The sequence below is a fragment of the Neoarius graeffei genome, chromosome 13, assembly GCF_027579695.1.
Source record: "Neoarius graeffei isolate fNeoGra1 chromosome 13, fNeoGra1.pri, whole genome shotgun sequence".
Taxonomy (NCBI): domain Eukaryota; kingdom Metazoa; phylum Chordata; class Actinopteri; order Siluriformes; family Ariidae; genus Neoarius; species Neoarius graeffei.
The window spans coordinates 46,737,496-46,751,699 of record NC_083581.1 but is presented as its reverse complement, the minus strand read 5'-3'; the positions used below and the strand labels follow the sequence as shown (position 1 = coordinate 46,751,699).

General features: G+C 43.9%; 1 protein-coding gene across 3 annotated transcripts in view; it reads right to left on the bottom strand.

Annotated features, from left to right (window-relative positions):
- atp1b2a (ATPase Na+/K+ transporting subunit beta 2a) overlaps window positions 1–14,204 on the bottom strand; it is a 37,084-nt gene that overhangs the window by 2,907 nt on the left and 19,973 nt on the right. For 2 of the 3 annotated variants that reach the window (XM_060937886.1, XM_060937885.1), the window contains exons 2-7: window positions 10,819–11,979; window positions 10,585–10,730; window positions 8,639–8,767; window positions 8,403–8,507; window positions 8,031–8,236; window positions 3,440–3,499 (exon numbers count right to left, since the gene is read on the bottom strand). In XM_060937886.1, the coding sequence (XP_060793869.1) occupies window positions 3,440–3,499; window positions 8,031–8,236; window positions 8,403–8,507; window positions 8,639–8,767; window positions 10,585–10,618 (534 nt within the window). In that variant the 5' untranslated portion in view covers window positions 10,619–10,730; window positions 10,819–11,979. The remainder of the gene's footprint in view (window positions 1–3,439; window positions 3,500–8,030; window positions 8,237–8,402; window positions 8,508–8,638; window positions 8,768–10,584; window positions 10,731–10,818; window positions 11,980–14,204) is intronic. The other variant, XM_060937884.1, reaches the window with a different exon arrangement.

Below are 14,204 nucleotides of genomic sequence, written 5' to 3'. Positions count from 1 at the left end.
TCTCATTTGGGAAGCCATGTTTGGGCATTCATATCTTGAAAAGTATTATTCCCAGCTTCACCAAACATTGTAGGATGGAAGACAAACATGTTGAACCATTTTGTACTGCATGCTTATTGATTTTCTATGAAGCCCTAGATTTGGGAAAATGTGCAAAATTACTAAATGAGAGTGATATTGATTGTATTATAAACTCATTTTTGCACCAATATAGTATCAATCATATATGTTTTTTCTACAAATACAATCTTTTATTAATTTTGTGCCAATATTTGAGATCTCTACCATTAATGGACATATTAAGAATAAAACAAGGCATGATAGCATTTTTCGGATATTTTCATCGGACCAAAATGGTATGTGGGGTAGCTGGTAGGAACATGAAAATGTATTTGGAAATATTTTAATGTATGGTCATTTAGTGTACAAAGTGCCAATATCTGCCCATGTTTCCTTCATAGATAAATACACACAGCTAAAGGTATTGTTTTACCTTGAGGAAAAAAAAAAAGTCCATCATGAAGTAGCAGGGTCTTCTCTTATTATCTCTACTTATGTGTATCCCAGCCACTGAAATACTGATTGGAGTAAAGAAATACTTGTTCTCTGTAGGCTCACTTTACTATAGGTCATTAATGCAAGCTATATTCTTTACTATCAGTGTTTTTCTGCTACACAGGAAATTTGTCTGAGTAAAATTTACTCAAACTGAAGAGAATTTTACTCTATGCCAGATAAAATTTGGTCCCTCTCTAAAAAGAGTAAAAGTTACTTTTTTGATATAGCTGTTTTTCCAGTGAATTCTCCTAAATTCAGTGTTAATATTTTACTCTTTGTAATGGTATTTGACTCTATTCAGTGTGTCTTGAAATTAACTCTTTTACTCTTTTACTCAGTTCAGAACCACAACCAACTCTGTTACTCTGTTACACAATTACTCTGTAATTTTGCTCCCACTCCAACTCTCTAAACTCAAAATATAGCAGAATTAAATATTTTTGAGGAAAATACTTTTAACTCTAGAAAAATTGCTCAGTCATTTTTTTCTGAGTATACAATAGGTAAAATATCTCTCCAATCTAGGTCTATTTTGTATGAAAGAGAAGGAAGAACATTGGCATTTGGTACCCATAACCATACATCAAGCAATTTCCATGTACATTTTTATATTCCTATTAGCTACCCCACATACCATTTTGGGCCTATGAATATATGCTACTACACATCATTTTATGAATAATATCTTCAAGTCCATTGGTGATAGAGACCCCACATTTTTTTTATTGGCAAATATTAAATATTGGCACCAAATTAATCAACTATATTTGCAGAAAAAATAATTATTGATATCATATTGGTGCAAAACTCTGGGTTTGTACAACCCCGATTCCAAAAAAGTTGGGACAAAGTACAAATTGTAAATAAAAACGGAATGCAATGATGTGGAAGTTTCAAAATTCCATATTTTATTCAGAATAGAACAGAGATGACATATCAAATGTTTAAACTAAGAAAATGTATCATTTAAAGATAAAAATTAGGTGATTTTAAATTTCATGACAACAACACATCTCAAAAAAGTTGGGACAAGGCCATGTTTACCACTGTGAGACATCCCCTTTTCTCTTTACAACAGTCTGTAAATGTCTGGGGACTGAGGAGACAAGTTGCTCAAGTTTAGGGAAAGGAATGTTAACCCATTCTTGTCTAATGTAGGATTCTAGTTGCTCAACTGTCTTAGGTCTTTTTTGTCGTATCTTCCGTTTTATGATGCGCCAAATGTTTTCTATGGGTGAAAGATCTGGACTGCAGGCTGGCCAGTTCAGTACCCGGACCCTTCTTCTACGCAGCCATGATGCTGTAATTGATGCAGTATGTGGTTTGGCGTTGTCATGTTGGAAAATGCAAGGTCTTCCCTGAAAGAGAAGTCGTCTGGATGCGAGCATATGTTGCTCTAGAACCTGGATATACCTTTCGGCATTGATGGTGTCTTTCCAGATGTGTAAGCTGCCCATGCCACACGCACTAATGCAACCCCATACTGAGATGCAGGCTTCTGAACGGAGCGCTGATAACAACTTGAGTCGTCCTTCTCCTCTTTAGTCCGAATGACATGGCGTCCCTGATTTCCATAAAGAACTTCACATTTTGATTCGTCTGACCACAGAACAGTTTTCCACTTTGCCACAGTCCATTTTAAATGAGCCTTGGCCCAGAGAAGACGTCTGCGCTTCTGGATCGTGTTTAGATACGGCTTTTTCTTTGAACTATAGAGTTTTAGCTGGCAACGGCGGATGGCACGGTGAATTGTGTTCACAGATAATGTTCTCTGGAAATATTCCTGAGCCCGTTTTGTGATTTCCAATACAGAAGCATGCCTGTATGTGATGCAGTGCCGTCTAAGGGCCCAAAGATCACGGGCACCCAGTATGGTTTTCCGGCCTTGACCCTTACGCACAGAGATTCTTCCAGATTCTCTGAATCTTTTGATGATATTATGCACTGTAGATTATGATATGTTCAAACTCTTTGCAATTTTACATTGTCGAACTCCTTTCTGATATTGCTCCACTATTTGTCGGTGCAGAATTAGGGGGATTGGTGATCCTCTTCCCGTCTTTACTTCTGAGAGCCGCTGCCACTCCAAGATGCTCTTTTTATACCCAGTCATGTTAATGACCTATTGCCAATTGACCTAATGAGTTGCAATTTGGTCCTCCAGCTGTTCCTTTTTTGTATCTTTAACTTTTCCAGCCTTTTACTGCCCCTGTCCCAACTTTTTTGAGATGTGTTGCTGTCATGAAATTTCAAATGAGCCAATATTTGGCATAAAATTTAAAAATGTCTCACTTTCGACATTTGATATGTTGTCTATGTTCTATTGTGAATACAATATCAGTTTTTGAGATTTGTAAATTATTGCATTCCATTTTTATTTACAATTTGTACTTTGTCCCAACTTTTTTGGAATCGGGGTTGTAGTATCCTTAATATCTTGTTTTGAAATGTTGTACTTTTTTCCAAATCTATTGCCTTAAACATAAAGCGGCATGCAGTATAGGCTTTTAATGGGTTTGGCATACAGAAAATGTTTGTCTTCCATCCTACAAAGTCTGATAAGGCTACAAACAATACATGTCAAAATATTAATGCTCAAACATGGCTTCCCAGATAAGGTGTTTTAAGGCTATAAAAATGAAATAATTTCAAAAGCTGAAAAAATATGAAAACATGGGATTTGAACAGAAATATTTTACAGGCCTTGGGTTTGGGACCCATTCCAGATATAGACAACATTTGAACAAAATCTGAGACAGTTTTGCAACATCTGATTTGACACAGAATGACCCAGGTGTTTATAAAGGGGGATAATAAGTATATGAGTCACATGTGTATGTATGTACATGTGTCTGCATGTATGTCAGTGTGTGTGTCTTGCCTTTGCTCCGCAGGTGATATATGGAGACTGGCCAGATTTCCCTGGCAACATCCCAATAACCTAAATAAAGGTCAAAGGTCAAAACTCCAAAAATGATCAACTGTTATACGTGTGTGTGAGTGAGTGTATGGGATCTCTAAGTTGTGACTGGTCTTTAATGATCTCTGCACTGTGATGTCTGATATGTTACTGATAATTAGTGATATATAAGCTGTGATTAGTTATTAATATGAGCTATGATTGGTCATTAGTGTTATCTGTTTGTGACTGGTCATATTTATGCTGTGATAAGTCATTAATAGCTAAGAACAGTTTGCATTTAAGTCTGCATCACTGAACAGTTAATAACTTCAGTTTGATACAGATTTACATCTAAAGTTCTCATGAAATCAGAAATGACTGATGCTTATATTCAAGTTCTTGTTAACATAATTAGCACTTTTTGACTCTAATATATAGAGTTATAAGAAAGCAATGATTTATAATCACAATATTTGGTGTCACTGGGATGGGAATGGGTTCCCTTTTGAGTCTGAGTCCTCACAAGGTTTCTTCCTCATATCGTCTCAGGGAGATTTTCCTTGCCACCATTGCCTCTGGCTTCCACATTACGGATAAATTCATAAATTTAAGATTTATATCTGGATTTCTGTAAAACTGCTTTGTGACAGTGTCCATTATTAAAAACACTATACAACCCCATTTCCAAAAATAATAATAATAATAAAAAAGATGCTATGTAAAATATAAATAAAACCAGGATGCAATGATTTACAGATCATGGAAACTATATTTAATTAAAAATACCCCCACTGTTACTCAATTTCAGTCTCTTCTCCTGTTAACCTGTTTGTCACTGTTATTTATCGCTCTCCTGGCCCTGTGGGATGCTTCTTTAAGGACTTGGACATCCTACTCAGCTCCTTCCCAGAAGATGGCACCCCACTGATGCTCCTGGGAGACTTCAACCTTCACCTAGAAGCCACCCACTCCACTGCCTTCCTTCCACTACTCCACTCCTTTGATCTCTCCCTGCTGCACTTTAGACCATCTAGACCTGGTCTTCCTCAGAAACTGCTCCACCTTAGATCCCACAGTTACCCCTCTCCATCTGTCTGACCACCATTTCATTTCATTCTCCATCCCTCTTCCTCTTCACCCATCCCCCTCCTACCTCCACTGTTACAATCCACTGTAACCTCCACTCCCTCTCTCCCTCCTCTCTTGTCTCCTCTGTCCCTGCTTTCCTCCCCCCTTTGTATCCTTCCCACTGAATCTACTGCATCTTTTCTGCTCTTCTCTCTCTCCTCATCACTTGACATATTATCTCCTCTGGTCTCCAGGCCAGCAAGATCTTCCCCTCCTAGTCTCTGGATGTCTGACACACTTTGCTCCAACAGAAGCAGCCTATGTGCAGCAGAGAGGAAATGAAGAAAATCCCGGACCCCAGAAGACCTGTCTCACTACTAGTCCCTACTTGCCGAGTTCACAGCTTCACTCAAATCAGCCAAGGTCAAGTTTTATCATTCCAAAATTCATACTTCCATCTCCAACCCTCGTAAACTGTTTTCTGTTTTCTCTTCATTCCTCCCCTCTCCACTAGCTGCACCTTAGTCCTCCATCACTGCAGATAACTTTACGGTCTTTTTTGAGGAAAAGATCGTGGCCATCCACAACTTCTTCACCACCCCTGCCTCCCCTTCCCACCCCTCCCCACCCTTCCTACCCTCCCTGTTTCTTCCACCTTGCTCTCTGCTTTTTCCCTTCTTTCCACTTCAGATGTCTCCCAGCTCCTGCTCTCTCATCATCCTACCACCTGTGCCCTTGACCCTGTCCCTTCATCTCTCCTCCAGACTATCACTCCTAACATCCTCCCATTTATCACCTCCCTTGTCAACTCCTCTTTGTCCTCTGGATACTTTCCGTCCAGCTTCAAATGGGCCCACATCACCCTTCTGCTGAAACCCCCCCCACTCCAAACCCTCTGTCATCCAGAACTACCTCCCGGTTTCCCTTCTTCCCTTCCTATCAAAGACGTTTGAACGTGCTCTTGCTAACCAACTCTCCTCTTTTCTCTCTCAGAACAACCTCCTGGATCCTCACGAGTATGACTTCTGAGCCGGACACTCAACTGAGACTGTGCATCTCTCCATCAGTGAGGCACTTCATACAACACATGCTGCCTCCCTCTCCTCTGTCCTGATTCTCCTAGACCTTTCTGCTGCATTTGACACTGTTGATCACCCCATCCTCCTGTCATCCCTATTAGCTCTGGGGATCTGCGAGAGCAGGGTGGCACAGTGGTGTAGTGGTTAGCGCTGTCGCCTCACAGCAAGAAGGTCCAGGTTTGAGCCCCGTGGCCGGTGAGGGCCTTTCTGTGCAGACTTTGCATGTTCTCCCCATGTCCACGTGAGTTTCCTCCGGGTGCTCCGGTTTCCCCCACAGTCCAAAAGACATGCAGGTTAGGTTAACTGGTGACTCTAAATTGAGCGTAGGTGTGAATGTGAGTGTGAATGGTTGTCTGTGTCTATGTGTCAGTCCTGTGATGACCTGGTGACTTGTCCAGGGTGCACCCCGCCTTTCGCCCGTAGTCAGCTGGGATAGGCTCCAGCTTGCCTGCAACCCTGTAGAACAGGATAAGCGGCTAGAGATAATGAGATGAGATGAGATCTGCGAGAGCCCTAGACTGGTTCAAGTTTTACCTCTCTGGTCGCTCCTTCCATTTTACCTGGTCTGGTAACTGTATCAGCACCACGTCCACTTACCACTGGTGTCCCTCAAGGTTCAGTCCTTGGTCCATTTCTCTTCTCCCTCTACACCCAATCTCTCAGCCCGATTATTTCTGCTCATGGTCTATCCTACCACTGCTATGCTGGTGACACCCAATTGTTTCTCTCCTTTTCTCCTTCTGACACACAAGTCTGTGCTCGCATCTCTGCTTGCCTGCATGACATCCAGAGCTGGATGGACAACTGTCACCTGAAGCTCAACCCAGGCAAGACAGAGGTGATCTACATTCCCTCTCCATCCTCTCCACCCCTTGACATCATCATCTCTCCGGGGGACATCTCTATGTCACCTTCACCCAGTGCAAAGAACCTAGGGATGGTGTTTGACAACAAACTCTCCTGCTCAACGATTATCACTGCAGTGACTCAGACATGTAGATTTCTCCTCTACAGCATCTGAAGGAGCCACCTCTTCCTCACCACCTACTCTACTCAGCTCCTGGTCCAAGCACTGATTCTCTCCTGCTTGGACTACGGGAACTCTCTCCTTGCTGGCCTTCCAGCATCTGCCATCAGACCCCTGCAGCTCATCTAGAATGCTGCAGCTCACCTGGCCTACAGCCTCCCTCATTCTTTCCACATTATTCCTTTGCTTGCTTCCCTGCATTGGCTACCTGTCACAGCTTGCATCAAATTTATGACATTGGTGCTATCTTACCAGGCTGTCAAGGGGCTAGGGCCAGCATAACTCCAGAGGCTGATCCACCCCTACATGCCAGCCAGATCCCTATGCTCCGCTATGACTGGTCGCCTGGCCCCTCCTACTTTCCACTCCTGCCCAGCCAGCTCAAGACTGCTGTCTGTCCTGGCTCCCTGTTGGTAGAATGATCTTCCCATTGAGGTCAGAACTGCAGACTCCCTGATCACCTTCAAGTGCAGACTGAAGATTCACCTCTTCAGGCTGCACCTCTCCCCTGCTTCCCTGCCCATGGTGTAACTGTGTATCGGTCTTGCCCAACCCAGGCTGTGTACTGCTTTAGGCTTAAGACAATTGTCTGAATGGTATAAAAGAGTAAAAATGCTTAAATGTAGAAAATGAATTTTTTTGTCTGATTTTCAAAATAAAAAAAAACATTGATGTGGTTGAAATGTGATCTTTCAGATGCTGTAACCAGAAAAATTATTATTAAATTCAGAAAAATTGGTTGTGCAATGCTACTAAAATAAGCTACTCTACAAGCCTGGGAAAGCATCACAACAGAAGAATGCAACAGTTTGTTGATGCAGTTACTGCAAGCAAGGGATATGTTATTTACTTTCATTGATTTTCTGTTATGTCTGGTCCAATGTTTGCTCTTTTACCACCAAAGGTCTAGATGTTTAACACATCTAGATATAAATAACAGGAAATGAAAGCTGAAATTCTAATCTATAGTCTCATTCATTTTTCTTCCCAGATTAGTCATATCCAATTCCCACCAGTAGCTCTCCCCTATTACAGGCAAAGGCTTCCTTCAAGGCGTTTTTTCAAACTGCTTGCTCATGCAACATTAGGGGCAGCATAACACACTCTGAGTAAATTGTGATCCGCCTACTTAAGTTGTGATTGGCTAGCATCACTGTAACTGACAGGGAGAGAGAGTATGTCATCCCAATTCTGCCTGAAAGCTGTGGCATCATTGGGATTTTAACTACTGATCTCCAGATGATAGGGCAAAAGCTGTTCTGTTGCACCACATATTCATTGTCTGAGCTCAAGCACAAATGTCTTCAGTCATTTATGATGTCTGTGCTGTGATTGGTTCATGATATATGTGCTGTGATTGGTCATTAAGGATATATGAACTGTGATTGGCCAGTACCCGGTTCAGTTTGATGAGCACGCAGGGTTTTCCATCTCTATAACCGTAGGTTTGGTCAACAAGTCCAGAACATTCCTCAAGCATTGTGCGGTTAAACTGACACGACCTTTTGGGGTTATTACGCACATTACCGCTGTCCTCCTGAATAAAATACTGATCCGGAGCACACGCGTTATTATTCAGCACCTGCTGAGAGTTATTATAAGCTAGAGATAGCGAGAGAGAGAGAGAGAGAGAGAGAGAATAATTGCCTGAGGTGTTTCACAGGTTTTTTTTTTCCATAATTGAATTTTTCTTTCACACACACACACACACACACACACACACACACACACACACACACACACACACACACACACACACAGTACTTACGGGTGAGGAAGGTGTTGAGTGCCTGGACATATTTGTCCCAGCTCTCAGTGTTTTTTATATTATACATGATCTCCAAATTTTTACCTTTAGGCCTGATCATCAATCCTACACACACACACACACACACACACACACACACACACACACACACACACATCAGGATACACTGTGTACTGATATTACAATAAAATACAATGTGTATATATGTGTTCCTGTTGGATGTGTGTTGTGTGTACCTGGTGTAGTAAGTCGGTCCTGCCAAGTTGGTGTGTAATCATCGAGTGTAAGCAGCATAACATACATGGTGAGGCAGAACATTCCAGCAAGAAATGTGTAGAAGACCACATAGAAGAGTAGAATCAAACCTACACACACACACACACACACACACACACACACACACACACACACACACAATTAGAATAATGTCATCTTATTCAAGTTTTCTATGATTATATTAACTGTAACATAATTTTCCCTTATAATCTTCCATTGCGGGCGGCACGGTGGTGTAGTGGTTAGCGCTGTCGCCTCACAGCAAGAAGGTCCTGGGTTCGAGCCCCGTGGCTGGCGAGGGCCTTTCTGTGTGGAGTTTGCATGTTCTCCCCGTGTCCGTGTGGGTTTCCTACGGGTGCTCCGGTTTCCCCCACAGTCCAAAGACATGCAGGTTAGGTTAACTGGTGACTCTAAATTGACCGTAGGTGTGAATGTGAGTGTGAATGGTTGTCTGTGTCTATGTGTCAGCCCTGTGATGACCTGGCGACTTGTCCAGGGTGTACCCCGCCTTTCGCCCGTAGTCAGCTGGGATAGGCTCCAGCTTGCCTGCGACCCTGTAGAAGGATAAAGCGGCTAGAGATAATGAGATGAGATCTTCCATTGCTGACAAACCTTAACCATTGTGCTGTTGTTTTAATTCGTGCTCTCTTTCTCTGATGTACTCAGCATACCACAGAACTGGTGTGTACTGGCCTAATCTCCTGTTATGATATACATTTGTAACCACTTTGCTTGAGAAAATTTCTAAAGAATATTCATGCTTTATCAGTCAACTTCAGATTGAGCAAAACCTGACAACTCTGTGTGTGTCTTGTTTCTCTCTTTCCCTGGGCACTTGTAACCAATGACCAACAGGAAAGGGAGAGGCTAGGTGGAGACTGAACCCTAACAGTTTCTAGGGCTTGTCTGGGATACAACCAGTGGGGTAAGAGTTTTATTTATTTATTTTTTATGGTTTTCCTGCTGTCTGGGTCTTGAGGTGATTTTTGCAGTGAAACCTACCGGTAGTATAACAAATCTATGTGAGTGGACAGTGAGGAACTGGAAGCAGGTGCTGTAATTCAAGGTATGCATGAATTTTATTAGCACTTTTCAGTGACTTTCACGATTACGGCACACTAGACACACACACACATGCACTCAACAGGATGACACAGCTCTCTCTCTCTCTCTCTCTCTCTCTCATTCCTGGCTGCCTAAAAGACACACAGACACAGGTTAATAGACAGCCAGTAATTAAGGCTCACTCACAACTCACCGTACGTGCTGCTATGGTAAAAAAAAAATTGGCAAAACCGTGCTTGAGACTTGTGCAACACTTGCGTGTGTTCAGCGCCGCAGAAGGTCGCAGACTGCCCATGGAGACTTTTGGTCCTGCACATGCAAATTCTACGGGTCTTGCGACAAATCAAGAACGCGTACACTACGTACGGGACCCGTATTCCTTTTGTACACCTGAACCAAGTCAGCAGCATGGCTAGCAGGGGCTTTTTATGATGACAGTAAGATGCATGAGTGACACCCAGTCATTGTATGAGTGACTTGCCTCAGAAATACTACACAAGTATTCCACACTTGCTATTTGTGCAATACATCTCACTTTCTGTCCCTATATGTGGTGTGCACGCAGTGCACGTGACCTGCACACAGTGCACGCGACCTGCACGTAACATGAGGGACAAGACTCTGGGTATATATATTGGGGAGGAACCAAGGAACCGATCGTGTAGCATGTAGCATTGTAGAAAGGAAGAAGACCACCTCATTTGCTGTTTTTATTTGAGTATATGTTAATTTACCATGCAAATGTCAAATAACAAAACATGAGTAAAAGGGAATAATGCATTTTATTACATTGTAAAAAATCCCAATTAAATAGCCCAACAGTTTGAGCACTGAAACACACTTTGACTCCAAGCTGCTGTCCTGCTCCTACTCATGCTGAGTGGTGGGACGGGGTGTCGGGATGTCCTTGTCCTTATCACTGAGCATGGCACAATGGCCTGACAGCGATGATGGGATTGCAATGTCCTCACTTCTGGGCGTCGTTAGCTGAAACGTACATGAAAATCAGCATATATAATATTAATTACATAAGCATATAGATACTGAAATGAATGTTTAAAGCATGTGCATTTACCTGTGAAAATCCCTCTGGCAGGGTGCTGTGCCTTCTGCCAGCTTGAAGGCATACTTCTCCCTGTCCGTGCAGGGCTCGCCGGTGCTGCTATCATCATCATCATCATCATCATCAAATTCTTCCTCCTCCTCCCCCTCTGCTGTTTCAGGCTGGGTTACTTCACTTTTGCTCGCTTCTTCTTGGGTCCCATTTTCTAAACTTTAAACTGAAATTTTTCCCACAAAATAGCCAGTGTCCTTCAGTTGAAAGACAGATGCAGAATGGTGCAGACATGCTGGTTTTATACGCACTCCTGGCTTGCATCACACGCAAGTTATGAGTTATTGTAACATGCTAATCACATGCATCACACACGCTTCACAAGTGCGGCCCGAACTCTTAGTGCAGGAAACTGGTAAAATGCAAGTCACACACACACCACACTCACTGAACACACACTGATCACGTGCGTCAGATATACGCTTTCCACGGGCTAATGGCGCAATTTTTCCTGCGCCTCAAGGAAGTCAGGTGCGTAACCTGTACTTGACAAGTACTTTGCCTGTACTCCTCCCCTAAACTTTCCCCCGGGTTCACTGCGACCCTGCGGCACGGCTGCAAGCTACGAACCCGTACGACCTGTGCATGTCCAAAACACTTACAGCGGGTTGTGAGTGAGGCTTTAGACACAGGTGCACCTCGTCACACATGCCCTACTGGTTCAACCTGACTCCTCATCGTTCACAGTTGACACTCGACCACACCCTCACTGCCATACACCCCCACCGCCCAACTCAGCCTGGGGAGCCATCCGGCCTGCAGCTGACTCCCCCCTTGGTGGGAAAGGTAATCCACCACTACCATCTGTGCCCCCGGCTTGTGGACCACCTTGAATTTAAAGGGTTGAAGGGCGAGATACCAACGAGTGAGCCGCGTGTTGGCATTCTTCATGTGGTGGAGACACTGGAATGGGGCATGGTCGGAACAGAGGGACAATGTGCGTCCAAGCAGGGAGTACCGGAGAGTGAGGACCGCCCACTTGATTGCCAGACACTCTTTATCCATGGTGCTGTTCTTTGACTCTCACATGGAGAGCTTGGAGCTGATGTATAGCACCAAGTGCTCCTCCCCCTCCGCCACCTGGGACAAAACGGCCCCCAGCACTCTGTCCAATGCGTCAGTCTGCAAAACAAAAGGGAGAGAAGAGTCAGGAGAATGCAACAGTGGGCCCCCACACAGAACCGCTTTTACCTGAGCAAAAGCCTGTTCGCATGGCTCCATCCACTGGACCTGATCTGGTGCCCCCTTTTTAGTCAGGTCAGTCAGCAGGCTAGTGACGTCTGAAAAGTTAAGCACAAACCGCCTATAATAGCCAGCCAGCCCCAGGAACTGCCTCACCCCCTTTTTTGGTCTTAGATCTTGGGCAGGCTGCGATTGCTTCAGTCTTATCAATTTTGGGATGCACCTGCCCATGACCCGAGTGGAAGCCCAGATACCATACTTCCACCCATCCAACTGCACACACTTTCGGGTTTGCTGTGAGCCCAGCATGCCTTAGTGACCTCAGGACTGCCCTGAGATGTTGTAGATGCCGCTCCCAATCATTACTATAAATGATTATGCCATCTAGATAGGCTATCGCATATGAATTGTGGGGATGGAGAATTCGGTCAGTGAGATGCTGAAACATCGCTGGGGCCATAAATAACCCAAAAGGAAGGGTGACAAATTGGTGTAAACCAACCAGAGTGGAAAAAGCAGTTTTCTTGCAGGATAATGGAGTCAAGGGGAGCTACCAATATCCTTTTGTTAAATCCAGTGTTGAGTAAAAGTGAGCTGCACCTAACCCATCGAGCAGTTCATCAATGCGAGGCATGGGATATGCATCAAGTTTAGACACTGCATTGACTTTTCTATAGCCCACACAGAACTGGACTGACCCATTGGTCTTGGGAACCAAGACCACCGGGCTGCTCCAGTTGCTGTGCAACTCCTCAATTACCCCCATCTTAAGCATCACCTGCAGTTCATCCTGAACCACATTTTTCTTGTGCTGGGGGAGCCGATATGGGCGACTGCACACCACCACCCCTGGGGGAGTCTCAGTGTGGTGTTCAATGAGGTCAGTGTGACCAGGGAGGGGCAAGAACACATTACAGAATTCCTTCTGCAACCTTATAACCTATGCTCTCTGGGATGGTGAGAGGTGGTCTACATAGGGGCTGGGGTGAATTGGGCTGCACATTTTAGACTTACCTCTGGTCCCAGCTCCACCCTCTCCAGAACTACCATTGCCAGAGCCACAGGAACTTCCTCTCTCCATGGTTTTAGGAGATTGAGGTGGTAAATTTGACGTGTCACCTCTATCTGGATGCTTAACTTCATAATTGACCACCCCAATTCGCTGTGTGACCTCAAAGGGCCCTTGCCACTTGGAGAGTAATTTTGAGCTTGAGGTGGGCAGTAAAATGAGGACTTTATCTCCTGGTGCCAATTCCCTTAGCTATGCCCCTCTGTTGTACAAGTGAGATTGATGTTCTTGGGCCTGTAGCAAATTCTCATGGGTTATGTGACACAGTGCATGGAGTTTTGCTGTCAGGTCAAGAGCGTATTGAATTTCATTTTTGCTTTGAGAAGGCCCCCGTCCCAGTTTTCTCTAATGATATCTAAGACACCATGGGGCTTGCGCCAATACAGCAATTCAAATGGGGAAAACCCAGTGGAGGTTTGCAGAACCTCACACAATGCAAACAACAGAGGGTCTAGCCACCTGTCCCAGTTTTTAGCGTCCCCATGAACAAACTTACGAATCATATTTTTAAGCGTTTGGTTAAATTGTTTGAACAGCCTGTCCATTTGTGGATGCCAAACACTAGTACAAATCGATTTAATCCCAATAATTTGTACAATTCATGTAGTGCGTGTGACATAAAAGTAGTGCCTTGATCAGTCAGGATTTCTTTCAGAATCCTGACTCAGGAGATAATGTGGAAGAATGCCTCCGCGACACTGTGGGCTGAGATATTGCAAAGAGACACTGCTTCTGGGTATCACGTTGCATAATCCATTATGACTAACACAAAGCGATACCCGCGTGCAGATCGATCTAATGGCTTTATGAAATCCATGCAAATTCTTTCAAAGGGGATCTCAATTAATGGTAATGGGCACAATGGCGCTTTTGGTATGGCCACTGGATTTATCAGCTGGCATTCGCAACAAGCTGCACACCACCTGTAGACATCGGCACCAATCCCTATCCAATAGGAATGGGCCATGAGAAGATTGAGTGTTTTATCCTGACCCAAGTGCCCAGCCATAAGGTTATGATGAGCTGCATGGAATAAAAGTTCCCTATGGTTCTTCGGGACCAACAACTGTGTCATCTCTTCCTTAGTCTGAGTGTA